The sequence below is a fragment of the Thalassophryne amazonica genome, chromosome 8, assembly GCF_902500255.1.
Source record: "Thalassophryne amazonica chromosome 8, fThaAma1.1, whole genome shotgun sequence".
NCBI lineage: Eukaryota > Metazoa > Chordata > Actinopteri > Batrachoidiformes > Batrachoididae > Thalassophryne > Thalassophryne amazonica.
Window position 1 is genome coordinate 115,970,719 of NC_047110.1, and position 24,173 is coordinate 115,994,891.

A 24,173-nucleotide genomic window follows, 5' to 3' on the forward strand; every position below is an offset into this window, starting at 1 on the left:
ATCAGCACCGCCGGAACCGGGCTCAGCTCAGGAAGTCACCTGTAAAGGACAGATGTCACCTCCAGGGGGAGGCGTAGTTCCTCATGGAATCGATCAATGTTAGTACCATCACCCGTGCGTCTGTCTGTGTGTTTGTGAGTTCAGTTATTTCAATGCACTTTATCAAAGCGTAAAATACATTTTTTGCCTCTGTCTGAGGCTTGTTAGTGCCCAAACATGTCCCCTGATCTGGACCCTGGATCAGTAGAGACCATAGCGCCCACTTCAACAGAATCCAACATTATGAACTCAGGTTTCTCCCCAGAAATGTTTAGTGTTGCGGTGCTACTGACCGCTACCAGCCTAAGCGGAGCACAGCGCGTCCACTCGGGAGCCTGTCTGACCTCATGTCCTGGAGTCCAAAGACAAAAATTTAAATCTTTTAGTGCTGTTTCTGGTCTGAGTCTGTGATAAATTGCTGATTAGTGAAATTAATCTAAAATGTTTGTGTTCTGTTGACACACTGTATACATGTTTCCAAACCAGCTCCAAACCAGAAAAAAGAATGTACAGTCCAGACTTTTTTTTTTTTTTAAACACACATTTCCGCTGCATGATTTTCAATCTGAAAAGTTTGAATTCCCAAGTCACAGTATGACTGGGCTGGGGGCATTCACTTCAGAGTGGGAAAATCTCAGCTTGTCCTTGAGATTCAGATTTCCACACCCCTCTATATTGTCAAAAAAAAAAAAAAAAAAGTTAGAAAAACAAAAAGTCCAGCTTTACTCCCCAAAAAGAAGTATAAGTGCTAATAATGATGAACTTGTAACATAAGAAATAACTAAATTTGATACTGAAACCCATTTACACAAACTAAAACATACTTATGCCTTCCTTCTTACAAGAAGAATGGAAAATAATACCAAAAATAATCCTTTAGATCTAAACATAAGCCACAAATAGAAAAACATCAAAGCATTCCTGACTGCAAGTACTGCTGTCTGTCTGTGCACACGTGGTAATAATTAGTGGTCACTGATCTATTTTATTGCTAATTATTGCTCTCAGAGTCCGCAGGTGCATTTCTGGAAAACGTCTTACTCGGCATTTCTCTGTGTGTGATGTACATTTTAGGAAAAGCAGAGACATCCCGATGGCCAAAAGAGAGACTGAAACAAACACTGCTTCATCTGAAGCTTCTTATCTTTCATTCGAAAGTGAAGGTTTGGATTTGCAGAAGAGACAGACAGGAGGAGACACACTTCACCCCAAAACTCTTAAATTTTTTCCACAGTCTGTCGGATTTTGGATCATAATGTGTGATGACGCTGAGGTTTGTGTCACAGGATGCTATTTTAGCCCCGCCATGAATGTGTACATGAACGTCTCCACAATGCTGTTTTTACAGGCTGTCCACAAACAGATCCATCAAAGACAGAAGAGACATCAAAGACAGAAGAGACAAAGCCCAGGCTGAGGTGAACAAAAAGAACCTTCTTAACGGGGTTCAATTTCAATTCAATTTATTGAACTTATAGAGCGCCAAATCACGACAGCGTCGGCTCAAGGCACTTCACAGGAAACAACTCAACAATGAAAACCACAACAAATTAAACCAAAAAACAAAGAGCATGATTAAAAGAATGATAAAAAGTTAAAAAAGAATAAAAGCATAGTAAACAATATGTTAAGCATATAAAATAGAAAACTGCGTCTTCAGTCACGACTTAAAAAGTCTCAGAGTCCAACTGCCTCACTAGAACAGGGAGATCATTCCACAGGACCGGGGCACAATAGGAAAAGGTTCTAATTCCCACAGACTTTTTATTGATCCTAGGGACACAAAGCCCGGGCCGGTATGTGCCAGTCCATGAACAATTTTACAGGCCAGTAGCAGGACCTTGAAATTTGATCACGCAGAGACACGAAGTCAGTACAGAGACACCAAAATGGGAGTAATGTGGTCAAACCTTCTGCTTTGTGTCAAGAGTCTGGCAGCAGTGTTTTGAAACAACTGAAGACCCCTGATTCTGGACTGCGACAACCCAGAAAATTTATGGAGAGTCTGAGGAGCTCAACGGGATCTTTGTCCCCTTTCAGACGTGATAAAAGACATTTATCTGCTGGTTCCTGGTAAATGATGGCACGGACGATTCCTGACACGGAAGACGTCTAACACAGACGTATGTGTGGAATAAAGACTTCAGCATGTGACATCGTAACACAGCAACATCCCAGAGACTGACAACAAATACCTTCAGATATCTCCTCAAGATTGACAAAACATGAAACTGATGTTGTAAATTAATTTCAGTTTGAGGTCCATCAAACCAGAACACACTGGGACAGTGTGGACGTCGCAAAAAACAAAACAACTAAACCAACCCATCACATCTCTGCTTCACTGCTGACACTTTGAACCAAAGATATTTCAAGTTGTTTCTGGTCAACTTTATTTAATTTCTTAATTTCAGACCTGAAAAACGTTTTAAAAAATTGGATGCTGAAGTATTCACCACTCTGTAACGTCGCCATTCATTCTTACTTCACTTAAGAGGCATTTTAACATTGAGGACACCAAACGATGACACGCCTGGTGTTATTTTGGCCCAATCTTCCTGCAAACACATCTTAAGGTGTCCAACAGTTTGGGGACGTCATTGTTGCACACACAGTCTCTGCTGGGGACAGCAGGCATGTCAGTCCAGCAGCCGTGCCCTATTCTTCTCTGGCTGTCTTTGTAATGTGTACAGAATGTGGCTTTGTATTATTTTGTTGAAAAATATGCGGATGTCCCCAGAAAACACGTCTTGGAGGAAGAATGTGTTGCCCTGAAATCTCAGTGTCCTTTTCTGCATTAATGCTGAATCACAGAGTGTAAATGACCCTTGACAAAGACACTGACACAACCCAAGACCAGGACAGACCCTGGCTTTTTGGACTTATTACCGATAACAGTCTGGATGGTCCTTTTCATCAGTGGTCCGGCGCACACAGTGTACATTTCTTCCAAAAAAAAAAAAAAAAAAAAGATCTGGAACACTGATCCGTCTGACCACATCACACGTGTCCACTGTGTGACGGTTTAACCCAGATGCCTCAGACTCTAGAGAAGTCAGCGTTGCTTCTGGACAATGTTAACATGAGGAACTTTCTGCACAGTAAAGTTTGAAGGTGCATCTGTAAATGCAACTTCGCATTGTAGAGCTTTAGAAAGTAATCCCTTGTCCATGTGGCTATATCAGCTATTGATGAATGACTGTTGCTGATGCAGTGCCGTCTGAATGATCAGAGGTCACCGGTCTTCAGTTTGGGCTTGCACCCTTTACATACTGAAACTCCTCCAGATTCCCTGAATCATTTAATGTTATTCTGAACTTCAGAGGGAGAATATGAGGAACATTGTTTTGAAACATTTAAATAATTTATGAACATATCTGTTGACGATCTGGAGACCCTCTGTCCATCTTTGCATCTCAGGGACTCAGCCTTTACTGGATACAGCTTTTGTACCAAATCTTCAACTGTTCCAAATATCTTTTTGTTTTTAACCTTGTTACTTACCCTAAATTACACTGTCCCAACTTTTTTCTTTTTTGTAGAATGACTTACAGGTCTGAAATGCAGGAATGGATGAAAATTAAATGAAATGAAGCTGACCAGAAAAAACAAACAAAAAAAACAAACATCTTGAGTCCATACAGTCAACAACATAATGCAGAAATCAGTTAAATGTAAGAATCACTGTGGGTGTTTGTTTTGGGTTGTTTTTTTGTTGTCTGTTTGTTTGTTTGTTTGTTTGGGGGGGGTATTTTTGTTTGTTTGATTTTACATTTTCCATGATAAAAGGATTTAAAGACTTGGCCTGTGACCTCTGACCTGCAGCTGTTGGGCGAACACTACATGATTGTCATAGGCAAGGACACTGGCGATGAGATTCCTTCTCTCCTTGGAGGATGAGGACGTGTCTACGTGCTGTGGTTCCGTGGTCACCTTCAGCAGAGTGTGAGGACACCTGGTCCCGTCCCAGACCTGAACATAGTCATACAAAAACAACAAGAAGCTCTGTGTGTTCAGCTGCCATCTCCTGAGAGCTGAGTAAAGTCGTAATCCTGAAGCAGGGTTTCCTCCAGACGTCACTGTCAGTTAATCCAACACCAGAAAAGCTGTTGCATGATTCTGTGCATGATGCGCCCAACACAGCTGCTCATATGAAACGGCATCAAACATTCATAAACAGGACACGGCAACAGACAGATTACAGTGAAAAGAGGCTCCTGGAGAGCGAGACACACGTCCAGAGAGCTCTTCATCACGTGTGGCTGCTTCTTACCCTCAGCAATGTGCACGTGTTGTCAATGCGGGTGGTGGACAGCAGCTGGCAGGTCAGGTCAAAGTAGGCTTTGGGCTGGACAGCGGACAGAGGGACCGAGGGAAGCACTGGGACCACGGCCTGGCTGCAGGACCAGGATCGGAGCTCTTCCACTATGCCACGGTCCTCCTGGTCGAAGTGGAAGGTGGCGCTGGAGGTTCGGGGCTCCATGGCTCCACCCACCATCCCGTCCAGTGTCACCACGGAGAAGCCGAAGGTGTTAACCAGCGTGACAGAGTCGCCGAACAGGCTAGTCTGCATTTGAGGACAGAGCTGGTTAGTGTGCATTTGAGGACAGAACAGGTTAGTGTGCATTTGAGGACAGGTTAGTGTGCATTTGAGGACAGAACAGGTTAGTGTGCATTTGAGGACAGGTTAGTGTGCATTTGAGGACAGAACAGGTTAGTCTGCATTTGAGGACAGAGCTGGTTAGTCTGCGACTGAGTACAGAGCTGGTTAGTTCGCGTTTGAAGACAGAGCTGGTTAGTTCGCGTTTGAAGACAGAGCTGGTTAGTCTGCCTTTGAGGACAGGTTAGCCTGCGCTTGAGGACAGAGCTGGTTAGCCTGCGCTTGAGGACAGAGCTGGTTAGTCCGCCTTTGAGGACAGGTTAGCCTGCGCTTGAGGACAGAGCTGGTTAGCCTGCGCTTGAGGACAGAGCTGGTTAGTCCGCCTTTGAGGACAGAGCTGGTTAGTCCGCCTTTGAGGACAGAGCTGGTTAGTCTGCCTTTGAGGACAGGTTAGTCTGCGCTTGAGGACAGAGCTGGTTAGCCTGCGCTTGAGGACAGAGCTGGTTAGTCCGCGCTTGAGGACAGAGCTGGTTAGTCCGCCTTTGAAGACAGAGCTGGTTAGTCCGCCTTTGAGGACAGGTTAGCCTGCGCTTGAGGACAGAGCTGGTTAGCCTGCGCTTGAGGACAGAGCTGGTTAGCCTGCGCTTGAGGACAGAGCTGGTTAGTCCGCCTTTGAGGACAGAGCTGGTTAGTCTGCCTTTGAGGACAGGTTAGCCTGCGCTTGAGGACAGAGCTGGTTAGCCTGTGCTTGAGGACAGAGCTGGTTAGTCCGCCTTTGAGGACAGGTTAGCCTGCGCTTGAGGACAGAGCTGGTTAGTCCGCCTTTGAGGACAGAGCTGGTTAGTCCGCCTTTGAGGACAGGTTAGCCTGCGCTTGAGGACAGAGCTGGTTAGTCCGCCTTTGAGGACAGAGCTGGTTAGTCCGCCTTTGAGGACAGGTTAGCCTGCGCTTGAGGACAGAGCTGGTTAGCCTGCGCTTGAGGACAGAGCTGGTTAGTGCGCGCTTGAGGACAGAGCTGGTTAGTCCGCCTTTGAAGACAGAGCTGGTTAGTCCGCCTTTGAAGACAGAGCTGGTTAGTCCGCCTTTGAAGACCGAGCTGGTTAGTCTGCGCTTGAGGACAGAGCTGGTTAGTCTGCGTTGCAGGTTATTTTTTGTTTATGTCACTCTGAATTTCATTTTAAGTGAACATTTTTTTTCATGGTTTTTCAACCCTGTTTAAAAAAAAAAAAAAACAGACGGTGAAACACGTGGAGCATGGACAGACAGGGAGGACATGCACGGCACTCAGTCCAAAACAACCTTTTTCTTCTCTTTACAGTATAAAAACGGCTTCAGTACCTTGCGTGTTGTGCACAGAAGCTCGTGTGAGAGCAACATTTATGACAAGACAGGGACAGCAGCAGGGGGCACTGCTGCAGCAGAAGTGTGCTGTACTCTAAGTACTATGTAGTATTCTGTGGTACCACACTGTTGTACTCTGTACCTTGACTCTGTGCAGGCGCACAATGTCACCGATCTGGAAGATTTTGGGATGGTCCTCGAGCTTCTTACGGAAGATGGTGCAGCAGACCTTCTGGTTGGACTGATCAATGATCTTCAATGAGGAGCAGAAATCTGGGACAAACCTCATGTGGTCAATTATTAAACCAATCAGATATCTATAGTATATAGATTTCAGAGCTCCAACCCTTTCTAACAAGCTTAGAAGCTGCACTGACTGACTGCTTTATTATGCCTCAACGCCAGAGGGCGCAAATCAACTGGAACATTTCCAAACACCAATACGGATATTTTGTTTTTGGTAGCTGATATTTGGGAGTACAAAAAAAAATGATGATACCGATATATAAATAAACAATGGTAAAGATTCGTAAGATTTGGTTGAGCAGCATTTACATAAAGTACTTGGCCCCGCCCAGCTGGTGGCATAGCAACCCTTCTGTGAAACGCCCAGCTGGTCACTTTTTTACTCTTCACACTTTGGCTCTGTCTCGTGTAGTTCACACTACCAAGGACGACATGACGTGTTCAGCAAACGACCAATTACAGGTAAGTTCAACCACTGTTGTTATTACAGTTCAGTAACCCTTCCAGCAGGTGGCAGAGGCATTTAAGGGTACACGATAAAAAGGAAGTTGTTTTTACATTAACTAGGTGCATCAAAGTCAAATAGTATCAAATCACTTCATCCCCACGGTGTGTGTGTGTGCGCGTGTGTTTAAAGAAAAAGAAAACCCACTGATAAAATACAGCTGGGAAGAAAGACTGTGCTATGAAATAACGACTGATGTGTATCAAAGAAAATAAGGAGCTCTTACAACTGAAATATCCACCTCCGAAAGTCGGCATTTAAGCATAATTCATCTGTCAGACGATTTCATAAATGCCGCCACTGACACAATTTTCACCAATCAAAAAAACAAACAAAAAAACAAAAAAAAACAAAACCCCAGATCGCTTGCAGAAATGCTGTGACATAGCATGGGCACAGAAAGCTAGACACTGCGAACACGTGCTGATGTAAAAGTCCTCTCTCTCTCGCCATTTTCCAGCTGAGTAAACACGAAGCCTTTCAACTGTAAAATAACTGAAGGATTTTTGTGTTTTTTCCCCCCATTCAGCAGAGACAAAGTGAATCTCTGGCTGTTCTCCTCAGCTGTCCTCTGAGCTGCTGTGAAACCCTTTCACAGCCTCGGGACATTGAAGCGGCTGATTTTCATTAACAATTCAGTTCATTTTCAGAAGCGGCACAGACCATTTGAACAAGAGTGCTGAGTGGAAATTTGTCATTACCGGTGGCTTAAGTCTCAACTGCGGTGCGTGGAAGAAACAGCTCGCCTTCAGCTCAGAAACCTCCCCCTCCTCCTCTCCCGTTCAGCAGTAAACAGCAGAGAGAAGGCAGTATGAGAGAGGTTTCACAGACATGGTTTCTCTCCAGTAAATTCTGATCCGTGAATTACGTTGGTATTGGAACCCGATACCGATGTGGGATGTTGATTGCCACTTACATGCTTTGCCCCTTCTACACTGAAAAGCGACACTGGCGAAGTTTTGAACCTCTGTGCCCATGTGATGTCACACATCGCTGTTAAAGCAGACAGCATGGCCGCCTGCTGGTGGCTTTAGACCAGCCATACAAAAATGCTCTTAACTTTAACATAAGTCTACCAACCCAATCGTACAACCCCAATTCCAATGAAATTGGGACATTGTGTGAAATGTAAATAAAAACAGAATGCAATGATTTCAACCTATATTCAATTGAAAACACCACAAAGACAAGATATTTAATGTTCAAACTGATAGACTTTTTTGTTTTTGTGCAAATATTTGCTCATTTTGAAATGGATGCCTGCAACACATTTCAAAAAATTTGGGACAGGGACAACAAAAGACTGGGAAAGTTGATGAATGCTCAAAGAACACCTGTTTGGAACATTCCACAAGTGAACAGGTTAATTGGAAACAGGTGAGTGTCATGACTGGGTATAAAAGATGGGGTGAGGATCACTACTTTGTGAACAACTGTGTGAAAAAATAGTCCAACTGTTTAAGAACAATGTTTCTCAACGTTCAATTGCAAGGAATTTAGAGATTCCATCATCTACAGTCCATAATATAATCAGAAGATTCAGAGAATCTGGAGAACTTTCTACACGTAAGCAGCAAGGCCGAAAACCAACATTGAATGCCCGTGACCTTTGATCCCTCAGGCGGCACTTCAATAAAAACTGACATCATTGTGTAAAGGATCTTACCACGTGGGCTCAGGAACACTTCAGAAAACCATTGTCAGTTAACACAGTTCATCACTACATCTACAAGTGCAAGTTAAAACTCTACCATGCAAAGTAAAAGCCAAACATCAACAACATCCAGAAACACCGTCGCCTTCTCTGGGCCCGAGCTCATTTGAAATGGACAGATGCAAAGTGGAAAAGTGTGCTGTGGTCTGATGAGTCCACATTTCAAATTGTTTTTGGAAATCATGGACGTCGTGTCCTCTGGACAAAAGAGGAAAAAGACCATCCAAACTGTTACCAGCGCAAAGTTCAAAAGCCAGCATCTGTGATGGTATGGGGGTGTGTTAGTGCCCATGGCATGGACAACTTACACATCTGTGATGGCACCATCAATGCTGAAAGGTACATCCAGGTTTTGGAGCAACACATGCTCCCATCCAAGCAACGTCTTTTTCAGGGACGTCCCTGCTTATTTCAGCAAGACAATGCCAAGCCACATTCTGCACGTGTTACAACAGTGTGGCTTCGTAGTAAAAGAGTGCGGGTACTAGACTGGCCTGCCTGCAGTCCAGACCTGTCGTCCATTGAAAATGTGTGGCGCATTATGAAGCACAAAATACGACAACGGAGACCCCGGACTGTTGAACAACTGAAGTCGTACATCAAGCAAGAATGGGAAAGAATTCCACCTACAAAGCTCCAACAATTAGTGTCCTCAGTTCCCAAACGCTTACTGAGTGTTGTTAGAAGGAAAGGTGATGTAACACAGTGGGAAACATACCACTGTCCCAGCTTTTTAGAAATGTGTTGCAGGCATCCATTTCAAAATGAGCAAATATTTGCACAAAAACAATAAAGTTTATCAGGTTGAACATTAAATATCTTGTCTTTGTGGTGTATTCAATTGAATATAGGTTGAAGAGGATTTGAAAATCATTGGATTCTGTTTTTATTTACATTTTACACAACATCCCAACTTCATTGGAATTGGGGTTGTAAGTTATGTCAACTTTTCCATTCGTTTGAAGTTGACTATATTGTGATGCATTTGTTTGTTGAGCTGTTGCTTGCTGGTACGGACCAACTCCACAAGTCCAACACTACTAGAGTGCAGACAATCAGACATCCTACAAATAATTCATACTGATTCCAGACCATCATAAATATGACTGATCTACAGATATGAAGCTAAAGTTCAGATGCAGTCTAATGATCACACACAGGCAGCGCTTACTGGATTTCCAACACTCAGAAGAACATCTGAGCACTTTGGGTGAAACTGGTAAACTTCAGACAGGAAACAAAGACCGTGTGTGCATCATGCAGGGGAGGAGCAACAAGAAACGACCATATTAATCTAACTGCTTAAGGCCAGGTGACACGTAGCATGACTTGATTCACGCACTAGCACAACTTGTGTCGTGCTGAAGAGTAAACTTGCCTTTAACGGGTGCAGACTGAACGTGAGAGGGGCGCTGGTGCGTGCTATTGTGCACAGAGAATTTTGCAATGTTCAAAAAAAATCCTTCATGCATAAATGTTGTGCTAGGTGGTGCGATTTAATTGCCAACACGACATGCAGCTCGTCAAGTGGAGTAAAGGAGTGAAAAGAGCTAGTGGTGACATCAGTGGATCACATCAGAGCGCAGCTTGTCTTAAGGATTACAACCCCTGGCAAAAATTATGGAATCACCGGCCTCGGAGGATGTTCATTCAGTTGTTTAATTTTGTAGAAAAAAAGCAGATCACAGACATGACACAAAACTAAAGTCATTTCAAATGGCAACTTTCTGGCTTTAAGAAACACTATAAGAAATCAAGAAAAAAGATTGTGGCAGTCAGTAACGGTTACTTTTTTAGACCAAGCAGAGGGAAAAAAAATATGGAATCACTCAATTCTGAGGAAAAAATTATGGAATCACCCTGTAAATTTTCATCCCCAAAACTAACCTGCATCAAATCAGATCTGCTCGTTAGTCTGCATCTAAAAAGGAGTGATCACACCTTGGAGAGCTGTTGCACCAAGTGGACTGACATGAATCATGGCTCCAACACGAGAGATGTCAATTGAAACAAAGGAGAGGATTATCAAACTCTTAAAAGAGAGTAAATCATCACGTAATGTTGCAAAAGATGTTGGTTGTTCACAGTCAGCTGTGTCTAAACTCTGGACCAAATACAAACAACATGGGAAGGTTGTTAAAGGCAAACATACTGGTAGACCAAGGAAGACATCAAAGCGTCAAGACAGAAAACTTAAAGCAATAAGTCTCAAAAAGTGAAAAATGCACAACAAAACAAATGAGGAACGAATGGGAGGAAACTGGAGTCAACGTCTGTGACCGAACTGTAAGAAACCGCCTAAAGGAAATGGGATTTACATACAGAAAAGCTAAACAAAAGCCATCATTAACACCTAAACAGAAAAAAAACAAGGTTACAATGGGCTAAGGAAAAGCAATCGTGGACTGTGGATGACTGGATGAAAGTCATATTCAGTGATGAATCTCGAATCTGCATTGGGCAAGGTGATGATGCTGGAACTTTTGTTTGGTGCCGTTCCAGTGAGATTTATAAAGATGACTGCCTGAAGAGAACATGTAAATTTCCAGAGTCATTGATGATATGGGGCTGCATGTCAGGTAAAGGCACTGGGGAGATGGCTGTCATTACATCATCAACAAATGCACAAGTTTACGTTGATATTTTGGACAATTGAAAGGATGTTTGGGGATGATGAAATCATTTTTCAAGATGATAATGCATCTTGCCATAGAGCAAAAACTGTGAAAACATTCCTTGCAAAAAGACACATAGGGTCAATGTCATGGCATAGGGTCAATGTCAACGAGCAGATCTGATTTGATGCAGGTGTTAGTTTGGGGGATGAAAATTTACAGGGTGATTCCATAATTTATTCCTCAGAATTGAGTGATTCCATAATTTTTGCCAGGGGTTCACCAGCCTCGGAGGATGTTCATTCAGTTGTTTAATTTTGTAGAAAAAAAGCAGATCACAGACATGACACAAGACTAAAGTCATTTCAAATGGCAACTTTCTGGCTTTAAGAAACACTATAAGAAATCAAGAAAAAAAATTTGATGAAATCTGATTTGATGCAGGTGTTAGTTTTGGGGATGAAAATTTACAGGGTGATTCCATAATTTTTTCCTCAGAATTGAGTGATACCATATTTTTTTCCTCTGCTTGGTCTAAAAAAGTAACCATTACTGACTGCCACAATCTTTTTTTCTTGATTTCTGATAGTGTTTCTTAAAGCCAGAAAGTTGCCATTTGAAATGACTTTCATTTTGTGTCATATCTGTGATCTGCTTTTTTTCTACAAAATTAAACAACTGAATGAACATCCTCTGAGGCCGGTGATTCCATAATTTTTGCCAGGGGTTGTATAACAAGATGTTTAATCTGTTATAAACATACTTTAACAGCTGCAAACAAGAAGGAAAGAACACGCAACACCTTTTACCAAGCCATGACAATGTAAACATGACAAATTACCTTTTTAGACAGCTCAAAATGCTTTCTGCAGTCTTTTAGGCACATGCGCGCAAAAACGACTGCAGCTGATGCTCCTCTGTAATTCAGGAAGCGATTAGAGCCGTTTTCAGCACCCAATTTGCAGAAAAAATGATTAATCCACCACAAAATATTATTTTATATACACAGCATCAAGCACGGAGCACGTGGCAGGCGGTGGCACAAAGAACAGCGTCCAGCTGGGATCATAGCAGGTGACATCATCACAACACAGGTCGTGCTAGTGCGTGACTCAAGTCATGCTACGTGTCACCGGACCTTTACTGATCCACTCACTGATCTCAGCAAGGATGTTCATGTCTCTCTGGTGTGTAAAGGTTTGGGCACCCCTGATAATTTCCATGATTTTCCTTTGGTTGTCTGGATCAAAAATTTCAGTTAAATATATCATATAGCAGACAAACACACTGATATTTGAGAAGTGAAATGAAGCTTCGAGCATTTACAAAACGTGTGCAATAATTATTTAAACAAAATTAGGCGGGTGCATAAAATTGGACACCCTTGTCTTTTTATTGATTTGAATATATTTAGCACTAATTACTGTAACACAAAATTGGTTTGGTAAGCTCATTGACCCTTAACCTCCTTACACTGGTGAATCCAATCATGAGAAAGGGTATGAGAAAGGCGGCCATTTGCAAATGTTTCCCCTCTTTGCATCTCTTCTACTGAGTGGCAACATGGGAACCTCTAAACAACTCTCAAATGACCTGAAAATAAAGAATGTTCAACCTCATGGTTTAGGGGAAGGATACAAAAAGCTATCTCAGAGATTTCAGCTGTCAGTTTCCACTGTGAGGAACATAGTGAGGAAATGGAAGACCACAGGCACAGTACTAGTTAAGGCCCGAAGTGGCAGGCCAAGAAAAACACTAAAACGCTAAAATTTGGAGGTGGTTCCATCATGCTGTGGGGCTGTGTGGCCAGCGCAAGTACTGGGAATCTTGTTAAAGATGAGGGTCACATAGATTCCAGTCAATATCAGCAGTTTCTTGAGAACAATGTTCATGAATCAGTGACAAAGTTGAAGTTGCGCAGGAGCTGAATCTTTCAACAAGACAACGACCCTAAACACTGCTCAAAATCTACTAAGGCATTCATGCAGCGGAACAAGTACAATGTTCTGGAATGACCATCTCAGTCCCCAGACCTGAATATTATTGAAAATCTGTGGTGTGATTTTAAGTGGGCTGTCCATGCTCGGAAACCAACAAACCTGAGATGTTTTGTAAAGAAGAATGGTCCAAAATACCTTAAACCAGAATCCAGACTCTCACTGGAAGCTATAGGAAGTGTTTAGAGGCTGTTATTTCTGGAAACGGAGGCTCTACTAAATATTGATATATTTTTTTCTGTTGTGGTGCCCAAATTTATGCACCTGACTAATTTTGTTTTAAGAATTATTTCACACTTTCTGTAAATCTGAGAAACTTTGTTTCTCTTCTCAAATAGTGTGTTTGTCTGCTATATAACATATATAACTGAAATTGGTGAACCAAACAACCAATGATTTATAAAGGAAAATCATGAAAATCATCATGGGGGCCAAAATTTTACATACAACTGTATCTTCGTAGAAAATTGAAGGTCTAAGTCTTTAGGGTCCTGGTGCCTCCTGTCTTAATGGATTCTGGCTCGTGATCTGGCCAGTGGTACCAGTGACCTATGGTGATGACTGGATGTCTGGTACCAGGTCTCTGTGGAGGATCCTTGGGTCCATGTGGTGTGTCTCGCTGGACATGATCCAGCACACAGGTGCCTCAGTGTTGAGGAACCCCAAAGTTGGAAAAGGTCTAGGACACAACCGCATTGAGCAGATAGTGACTTTGAAGAGGGGGAGATGAGGTGGTCTTCTGTGTGAGTGGTTGCCACGCAGGATCTAGGGTGGTTCTGTACCTGTGTATGACCCCTGACCTTCAGCTGTGTCCAGTTTAACTCTAGATTAAAGCTGCCTACATGTTGATAAATACTGTCAGTAAATCTTCAGATTGGAGAAATAGGAAGAAGTCAAACTAAGAACTAAAGAGACACAGAGTGCTGGACGTCTTCAGTCTGACCTGTGCCACGGCTCTTGAAGGGCGGTTTAAAGAAGATGACCACACCGTAGACATTGACGACAGTGCCAGGCTTCAGGTTGCCCAAGCCGACATATGTGTACTTTGGAGCCTTGGCCATCCTGGAAACCTGAGGACAGATAAATTTCACATAGATTTCACTAAATAAACTATTTGACAACATTTATTGCATGAAAACTAAAAGAGACAGAAAACATAAAAGAAAAAAAAAAAAAAAAAAAAAATCTTTCAAACCAACATACACGATGGCCATTGTGCTTGTTTTCAGAGTGGAAGGTTCCGGGTTCAAACCCCCACCTGCCCATAATGTGGAGTTATGACAGGAAGGATATCCAGCGCAAAATTTGTGCCAAATCAACATGCAGATCCACCTCAGATGACGTGAGGAGAAAAAGGGAGGAGCTGCAGGGGCTCAGTTACTATAACACGAACTCTAAATAAACTCAAACCAAGGCTCTTATGGACCTGCTGTTTGTGGTCCACATTAAACAGGTGCACAGATTCTTTCCTTCTCAAGACCATAAATTATTCAAGGAACACTGGACAAAAATAAATGTTGATCTTGTGTGAATTACATATACGTAAGCAATTACAAGACAGCTAAATATATTTTACACAGAGGAAGAAAAAAATCCCAAAACATTAATAATAATAATAAAAATAATAATAATAGACCAGCTGTTTGTGATTTTGTCCTCATGAGACACTCAAGTCCAGTAAAACGTGATACTAGGTCATTCATACACCAACAGAAACGCCCAACAGACCGTGTCCAGCCAATCATAACTCTGACCTCAGCAGTGAGCGCCACGCTCCTCTTGCTGGACGCCGGAGCCTGGAGATGGGAGACCTGCAGAGACATGAGACATGGCACAGATGTGTTTGTTCAGCAGCAAGAAATAATTTTAAACAATAAAAATCAACTTGACGACAGCCAGTTTGTCACATATTTTAATGATGGAGCTAACAGAGATTTAATGCACATCTTGAGTACAAAAGGTTTGAGTGCTGGGATCCATTTAGCAGATCCCAAAATGGCAATTCTTAAGTAATCAAGTTGGTGCGTTTGGTAGGGGGCGCTCCTCAAACTACCTCCAAAAATCAGATTAAAGCACATTTTGAAGTACACCAGCCATTTTGGTGCCAAGTGCTTCAGATTAAACCCCTGATTACAGAAGCGCCATTCTTAAGTGCAGCATTTCGTGCAAAGTCCACTTAAGAACGACCTAAAGGTGGCGCTACTGTGACATTTAAAGCACATTTTGAGTACATCAATCAAACTTGGTAGGAATATTCCTTAGACATCAAGAGTCTGTAGTTCTTAAGTGACGAGTTTGGTACAAAAGTCATTTAAGAACCACCTAAAGGTGGCGCTATGCTGTGACTTTAATGCATGTTACAAATACATTCACAAAACCTGGGGGAATTAATATTAGACATCATTGATAAAGAATCAGTATATCTTATAGGATCACCTAAGGGTGGCACTTGTTTTTACACATTTTGAAGCACATAGCATGTACTTTCATGAAACCTTGGGGAATTATACATAGAAGCCTGATTAATCAGGAACCTGTCATCTGTAATACCCTTAAGAATATCCTGGTTACTTTTCCCTCCAGGCTACACAACGCACTGATAAAACAAATGCTAAACATTACAAAGAACAAATTTGTGAGACGAATAATCCATTTGACAGAAATCTTGCTCCAGAGACACTTTACAACATCAGCACTGGAAAGGGTACAAATGAAGAAATCCGAAAGAGTCTCTTAGAGGTACCAAATAAAGGAGAGCCTAGGCACAGAGATTTCATTGAGTCATGCAAGGAGGACCCCCTCAACTTTGAAAAGCCACTTAAAAAGGAAAAGCTGAAATCATTTGAGAATGGATGTGCAACCAATTGCCGCACCAAGAACAATGCAATTGCAGCACTGAAAGGGGCACGCGATGTGATGGGTCGTCTCCTTGTTCTTGCTACTAAGAAAAACTTGATATGGAGCATGTACTACAATATCTCCTAACTCCCGTTCCTCTGTCCATGGCAACCCCTGATGAAGTAATGGCCAAAACAAACAAGAGCTCTCTGTTTGAAATCTTGGAAGACAAAGTGAAAGACCACGACAGTCCAGGTGATGTCCATGCTTTCATTATAGATGGCCAGTTCTTACTTCACAGCTTGCCATCAAACCTGCCCCCAACATATGGAGGACTAGCCAGGAGCATTCTGACCCAGTGTCTCCGGAGTCCAGCCAAAGCCATACATATTGTATTTGATGACTATCCACAACCATCAATAAAGGACTCTGAAAGGGACAGAAGGGGAGCTGACAGCAGGACCTTTGTCATCACTGGGCCAGAACAGCGGAGAGTACCAAGAGATCTGAATGATGCCCTAAAGTCCAGGTCATTCAAAACACAACTTCCAAAGTTCTTGGCAGATGAATGGCAGGACTCCTCATATGTAGGAATGATAAAACAGCATGAAGTCATCCTAGATACTCCAGGAGAATGCTTCTCCTTCAAGGTAGAAGATGGTGTCATCCGTCGCAGCATTGTAGAGACCTTGCGCAATGACCATGAAGAAGCTGACACAAAGATCTGCCTTCATGCATTATTCAGAGACAGTGTCAATGGTGACATTGTTGTCAGAGCATCTGACACAGACATTGCAGTGATACTGTTGTACCACTGCAGCAAATTTCAATCAAGACTCTGGATGGATGTTGGAACTGCTGCAAAGAACAACCGTCGCTTCATCAGTTTGACTGCAATTTACAAGGAGCTTGGAAAAGAACTGTGTGCAGCATTACCAGCTTTTCATGCCTTCACTGGATCAGACTACACCTCCTCTTTCGTACGAAAGGGGAAGGTTAGACCCTTCAAACTTCTGGAGAAAAGCCCAGATTGCCAGGCAGCTTTTGCAGTTATCTCAGCAGTGAGCACCCAAGTACCTGAGGCAACAAGAGAATGTCTGATAAAATTCACTGCCTCTTTGTATGGAGCTAAGCAAAACAGCAGCCTAAATAACTGTTGGTACCAAAAGTTCATGCAGGCCTATGCACCGAAGGGACACAGATAAAACCTGCTCACCAATTTAAGGGGTATTGATGCCAGTGGACTCCCACCATGTGAAAGTGAGGTCGTTGCCCACTTGAATCAAGCATCTTTTGTGGCCAATATGTGGGCTCATGCACATCAACATCACCTAGAGCAGCATCCTACTGAGGAAAATGGCTGGGAGTTAATTGATGGCCAGTACAAACCAGTCTGGTTCCATGGAGAGCAACTCCCAGAAAATCTTGTCCCAGAGGAAGGAGAAATAGAGGAAATAGAGAACGAGGCAGAAGAGGACATGAATATTGCATCTTCTGATGAAGATGATACCGGTAGTTCAGATGAGGAAGATTAGAATCAATGGTTGCCTTATCAATTTTGTAACTGTACACCATAGCATCTGTAGCAATCAGTAGACATTCACAACTGATTGGATGTTGTCTCAGGTTTCAGATTCATCAGCAATTATGACATTGTGGGGACACACTGTGGTATACAATGACACTATGAAGAACATGTATGTTGTCCTTTTTTTTTACATAATCCACATTACTATTGCTAAAGCATTAATCATTTGATATTGAATTTCAAATTGGTTAATGAATTTGAGGTTGTCCTATTTTTTTTTCTTTCATCACATGTACAATAATGTGGCCATCCTTTCTTGAATATGTGTACCTATGTTCTAGGTCAGCAGCACATCAATGTAGCAGCCCAAACAGGAGACCTGCCTTCTTCATTTTGAGGCATTTACAATTTCCATATGCCATGGGCAGATATCACAAGGTCTCTTTGTCACCTCTGGCAAAGCAGACAGACAGATCAGTCAGAATTTCATTATTATTTAATCCCATTTCACCTAATTTTGCATTGTTAGTGTCTTCCAGTCCAAGGTGATCCACACTAGCCACGAAATCTTTATATAAATGTTTCCTCCCTTTCAACAGGGTAGACCTAAATGGGGTGCAGTCTGTAAGTGGTGTCAATGCTTAGGCTTACTATATCATACAGGGCCTATATGGACACAGTATATAAATGTATTTTAGAGAAGTGTGGCCAAGAAGAATTTCAGTGTTGGTCACACATATTCAAAATATGCATGGTGAATGAAAAATATAAATACCATTATACATTTTATTTGAATTGTAACTGTTGAGCATTGTATCATTTCCATTAAGCTTTAATTTTGGAAGAATACACGTTTTCCATGTTAATTATAGTCAAAAAAAGAAACTTTTCTTTTTCTCTTTGTTAATGAAGTCTACAACTAATTGTATTAGGCATCTCAATATGACTTGAAACAGAAGGGATGGCTCTTGAATAAGATGAATATGCCAACACAAGCACCACCATTAACTCATTCTTAAATCAACATTGTACTGATTCTTTATCAGTGATGTCTAAAGTATAATCCCCCGGGTTTCATTGAAGTACTCATCATGTGTGTTAAACGTCACAGCACAAGCGCCACCTTTAGGTGGTTCTTAAATGACTTTTGTACCAAACTCGTCACTTAAGAACTACAGACTCTTGATCAGTGATGTCTAAGGAATATTCCTACCAAGTTTGATTGATGTACTCAAAATGTGCTTTAAATGTCACAGTAGCGCCACCTTTAGGTCGTTCTTAAGTGGACTTTGCACCAAATGCTGCACTTAAGAATGGCACTTCTGTAATCAGGGGTTTAATCTGAAGCACTTGGCACCAAAATGGCTGGTGTACTTCAAAATGTGCTTTAATCTGATTTTTGGAGGTAGTTTGAGGAGCGCCCCCTACCAAACGCACCAACTTGATTACTTAAGAATTGCCATTTTGGGATCTGCTAAATGGATCCCAGCACTCAAACCTTTTGTACTCAAGATGTGCATTAAATCTTTGCTAGCTCCTAGACTATTTGTACAAGAGGACGAGACGCACAAAGACTCGTGTTAGAGGAGGAACGGACAAAGAACGTGTCTGTGTCAACATGATGTTTAGTTAAAAATGAAAACTAAATAATAATATTTACTGATTTTAACAAAACATTCACATTTAACCATCGATTTCTATTTAATCCACTAGATGGCGGATGCAGTCTGTGAGCTGTTGCCAGCAGCCACCATCTTGCTTAGCATTATTCCGCTTTGTCAGTGATTAGATTAAACAGAAATCGATGATGCACCGACTTAAACTTGGGTTAAAGTGATCTGAAAATGGAGTTTGTGCAGCATTCAGGTGCTGCAACAAGCTGACAAAGGAGTATCAGATTGTTACATAAATAAAAAAATAAATAAACTATGGAGTGAGCTTTCATATATAATAATAATAATAATAATGATGATGTGGGGAAATGACAAACAGCTAAATAAAGCTTAGAAAATTACTTATTTTTTGTGCTGATCTGAATTCCACAGTGACTTCAGTTTTACTGCCTGAATGCTTTGTCGTGATAAATATCTCACCATTCATTTAGCAATTCAATTTGAAGTCTCACTTTCAATTTAATTTATTTTCATTTATATAGCGCCAAATCACAACAAAGATGCCTCAAAGTGCTTCACACAAGTAAGGTCTAACCTTAGCAACCCCCAGAGCAAGAACACAGGCGACAATGGTAAGAAAAAAAACTCCCTCTGAGGAAGAAACCTCAAGCAGACCAGACTCAGAGTGGTGACCCTCTGCTTGGGCCATGATACAGACATAAATTACAGCACAATTCACAAAACGAATATACATGAAATGTTACCGGTGCACAGGACAGGAGGGTTTCCGAAACAGACACCACTCCCATCTCTGGATGGAGCCGCACCTCAAACAGAGAACAAACAGAATCAGGCATCAGAAAGACAAAAAATACAGTATAATTTGTCAGCATTAAACAACAAGAAAAACAGAAGAAATACTAAGATGATTTCCAGCCACTAGCCCTAAACTTCACTAAAAGACCCAGAATTTAGATAAAGTTGAGGCCGCGGCACGCTCTGTTTACTAATAAAATGAATTAAAAGAGTAAAAAGCGTAAAACAAAACTGTACCAGTATGTTAGCCATATGAAAGGGAAAATAAGTGCATCTTAAGTCTGGACTTGAAAGTCTCCACAGAATCTGTTTTATTGATGCAGGGAGATCATTCCACAGAACAGGGGCACGATAAGAGAGAGCTCTGTGACCCACAGACTTCTTATTCACCTTAGGGACACAAAGTAGGGAGGTGCCAGTCTGTGAATAATTTTATAGCTTAGTAGCAGAACCTTAAAATCTGATCTCACAGGGACAGGAAGCTAGTGCATAAGTAGTAGTGTAAACCAGGAAATAGAACATTGCAGTAGTCCAATCGAGAAGAGACAAACCATTAATGTGGTAAACAAAGGTGAACAGATGTGTAGTTCTACCCTCTGCAAACAGAGAACTTCTTCTAGAAGAAACCACTCTATCCTCTGCAGGCAAAGGAGAACTGGTCACAAAAAAAAAAGCTCATTTCTTTTAACCCCATACTGATACGCGGGCAATATCACCCAAGTCATCCAGAGGCATACATTTTTAAGTTATGGTTCAAATTTTAACCAAACTTATTTCAGACAAGTTATTTAAATTAACGTCACTTCTGAAGTTTTATGAGGTGAAAATATCAGATATGTTTTAGTTTTAAAGTAATGTGATAACTTTTAAGGTTTTAGTGTGGACATGCTGTGTCCAGGTGCATTATGGGTATGAGTCTGTTCCAGCTGCTTTTAAACATGCTGTGGTTCGACCTCTTCTTAAAAAACCTCACCTGGACTCATCAGTTTTATCTAATTTTAGACCTGTCTCTCATCTGCCATTTCTATCTAAGGTTTTAGAAAAGGTTGTCTTTTTACAGTTACAATCATTTTTAGAAGACAATCTCATCCTTGAAAAATTCCAGTCTGGGTTTAGATCGCGACACAGCACTGAGTCAGCACTTTTAAAAGTTCATAATGATATTACTCTGTCGGTGGATGCAGGGAATCCTGCTGTGCTGGTTCTGTTGGACCTCACAGCAGCCTTTGATACTGTGGATCACACAGTACTTGTTTCCCGGTTGGAACATTTTATTGGCATTCATGGTACTGCACTTGAGTGGTTTAGATCATATTTGGCTGAAAGGAGCTTTTCTGTCATGATTGGGGACCTTTCCTCATCAACTGCTCCTCTGTGCTGTGGAGCGCCGCAGGGATCTGTCCTTGGGCCGATTCTATTTTCTTTGTACATTCTGCCATTGGGGTCAATTATAACCCAGCACAACCTGTCCTTTCATTGTTATGCAGATGATCTGCAAATCTATCTGCCTGTGAGGACTAATGGGAGTGATGCTTTGTCATCATTATTTAATTGTATTCGTGATGTGAAGCAGTGGCTGTCCCGAAACTTCCTTTACCTGAATGATGGTAAAACTGAGATCATGGTGTTTGAGCACACTGGCATACCATGAGATCATGGTGTTTGAGCACACTGGCATACCAAATGTGGTAACACCAAATTTTGGTGCTTTGGCTAACTATGTAAAACCAGCTGTGATATTTGACAGCTGTTTGAGGTTCGATCAACAGATAAATTCTGTTGTCAAAGCTAGTTTTTTTCCAACTTCGCCTCTTGGCTAAAATAAAGCACTTTCTCAGTAGACGTGATCTTGAGACGGCCATTCATGCTTTCATCAGCTCCAGACTTGATTATTGTAATGCACTTTATGCGGGCATTAATCAGTCGTCTCTTGCGCGTCTCCAGTTGGTGCAGAATGCTGCTGCTCGTCTTTTGACAAACACTTCTAGACGTGAGCATATTGCGCCCATCCTATACTCACTCCACTGGCTTCCAGTTCGTTTTAGAATTGATTTTAAAATTTTAATGTTTGTTTTTAAAGCTATTTATGGCCTTGCACCTCCCTACTTGTCTGAAATTTTAACTTTGCGCACCTACAGTAGGACGTTAAGGGCGTCTGGCCAGCTTTACTTACATGTTCCAAGGTCAAGATATAAACGCTGGGGTGATCATGCTTTCGCGGTAGCTGGCCCCAGACTGTGGAATGAGCTACCTCTTGAGTTACGTACTATTCCTGACCTAGCACTTTTTAAATCTAAGTTAAAGACTTATTTATTTAAACTGGCTTTTAACACTTAGTGGGGAGGTGACATGTTCTGTTATTTTTATGTTCTTTTTTTATGTGTTGTTTTAAAATTTTATTTTATATGTGTTTTATTTTGTAAATTTGTGTTTTTAATGTTAAGCACTTTGGACACCAGTCGGTGCTGTAAAGCGCTTTATAAATAAATGTTGATTGATTGATGGGGTAATCTCAGTACGTTCACGACATGAGAAATGCATTTGAGACACTCTGATCAGGACAACAGCATTAAACTCTAGTGCCTAAAACTCTCGTGAATATATTCTCCAGGTTTATAGACATTGTTATTGTGTTTGCTTTTGTTAAATTCCACGCATCTTAAACGTAGCAAGTAGCAACACAGATTATCTGGAATTTTGGCTCTAGGGTCTCTACTGTCATCTACTGGCCAGTAGTGTTCATGGCAGTATTCAGACTGAAGCTGGGCTGATATTTTAAATCACTGTACTTGGTTCCAGCTCAAACTGTACCACAGAACCACACGGTGTAAAAGTTCAGAGCGCACGATTTATGTTCTCACACACATTGTACGTTCAAAAATCACACGTCGGACTTGTGTTTCCAGAAGCAAAACGTAAACAGAAGCTTTTTTTCCCAAACTTAATTTACAAAAACTCTCGATGGGAGACATCAAAGTTAAAATAAATAAATAAATAAATTACAAGACAGGTGTGCAGTGTTTGCACATGCACAGTGTGAGAGGTGGTCGTGAGATGTTAAACGCAGCTCGTTACTCCATGTATACTAAACAATGCATGACGCGTGATTAACCTGAAACTCAGCGCGATCCAAAAAATTCTTGCACAAATGAAAAGTCAGCTGAAAATGAGCCAAAACTCGCACTCGTTCTATTTATTTTGACACCGGTTATATCAGACGGTTATCTAATTACAACTTGGCTTTTTTTTTTTTTTTTTTACACAATAATATTACAAAAACACATTTATCTGTAAACACCAGCACACGACACACCTCACATTAATGTGCTGGTTTACATAGAATGAATCAACCAATCAGTGTGAGCAGAGGCACATTTTACCCAGAATGCCATCTGTCTGTGTTTGTTCCATCCATCCATCCATCCATTTTCTTCCGCTTTATCCAGAGTCGGGTCGCGGGGGCAGCAGCTCAAGCAAAGCCGCCCAGATCTCCCGATCCACACACACCTCCCCCAGCTCCTCCGGGGGAACCCCAAGGCGTTCCCAAGCCAGCCGAGAGATGTAGTCCCTCCAGTGTGTCCTGGGTCTTCCCCGGGGTCTCCTCCCGATGGGACGTGCCTGGAACACCTCTCCAGCGAGGTGCCCAGGGGGCATCTGAAAAAGATGCCCAAGCCACCTCAACTGGCTCCTTTTGACGTGGAGGAGCAGCGGCTCGACTCCGAGCTCCTCCCAAGTGACCGAGCTCCTCACCCTATCTCTAAGGGAGCGCCCAGCCACCCTGCGGAGGAAACTCATCTTGGCCGCGTGTACTCATGTTTGTTACAAAACTTCAGAATTAGTGCATTATTCAACATTTAAAGATATATGTTATATCTTAACAAATGACATAATTGACATTAATGGAGTGATTCTATCAGTATTCATTTTATTTATACACCAAACCATAACTCAGCACAGCTTTATTTTCCAACTCCTCCGCCTGACGGCAGCGCAGTGACTGAGTAGAGAGTTTAGCTTCGTGGCTCCTCTCAGTTGCTTCTGTGCTGGAAGCCATGTAGCAAACTGGAGCTTCCAGCAGGGGGCAGGGCACTCAAGGACAGAAGTGCTGACTCATTGTTTGGGTCTGTTGTAGCTTTTGATGCTACCAGAAGTGATTGTGGTGTTAAAACTCAAAATCAGCTTGTTAATAGTTGTAAGTGTACCGGAGACAATACTGTAATCTATCGGTTATCTGTAACTGCCGATACATTTTTGGGTGGTTTATCGTTTTAGCTTTATTGAAGATAACTTTTCAGTTATCTGATTATCTGTTATCGAAGTT

The 24,173-nt window shown here is 41.8% G+C and overlaps 1 protein-coding gene across 1 annotated transcript in view; it reads right to left on the minus strand.

Moving 5' to 3' along the window:
- Positions 1–24,173, minus strand: part of pot1 (protection of telomeres 1 homolog) — a 72,425-nt gene that overhangs the window by 31,507 nt on the left and 16,745 nt on the right. Inside the window, exons 6-10 of the mRNA XM_034177347.1 lie at positions 14,812–14,868; positions 14,001–14,127; positions 6,123–6,253; positions 4,313–4,606; positions 3,859–4,011 (exon numbers count right to left, since the gene is read on the minus strand). Of these exons, the coding sequence (XP_034033238.1) occupies positions 3,859–4,011; positions 4,313–4,606; positions 6,123–6,253; positions 14,001–14,127; positions 14,812–14,868 (762 nt within the window). The remainder of the gene's footprint in view (positions 1–3,858; positions 4,012–4,312; positions 4,607–6,122; positions 6,254–14,000; positions 14,128–14,811; positions 14,869–24,173) is intronic.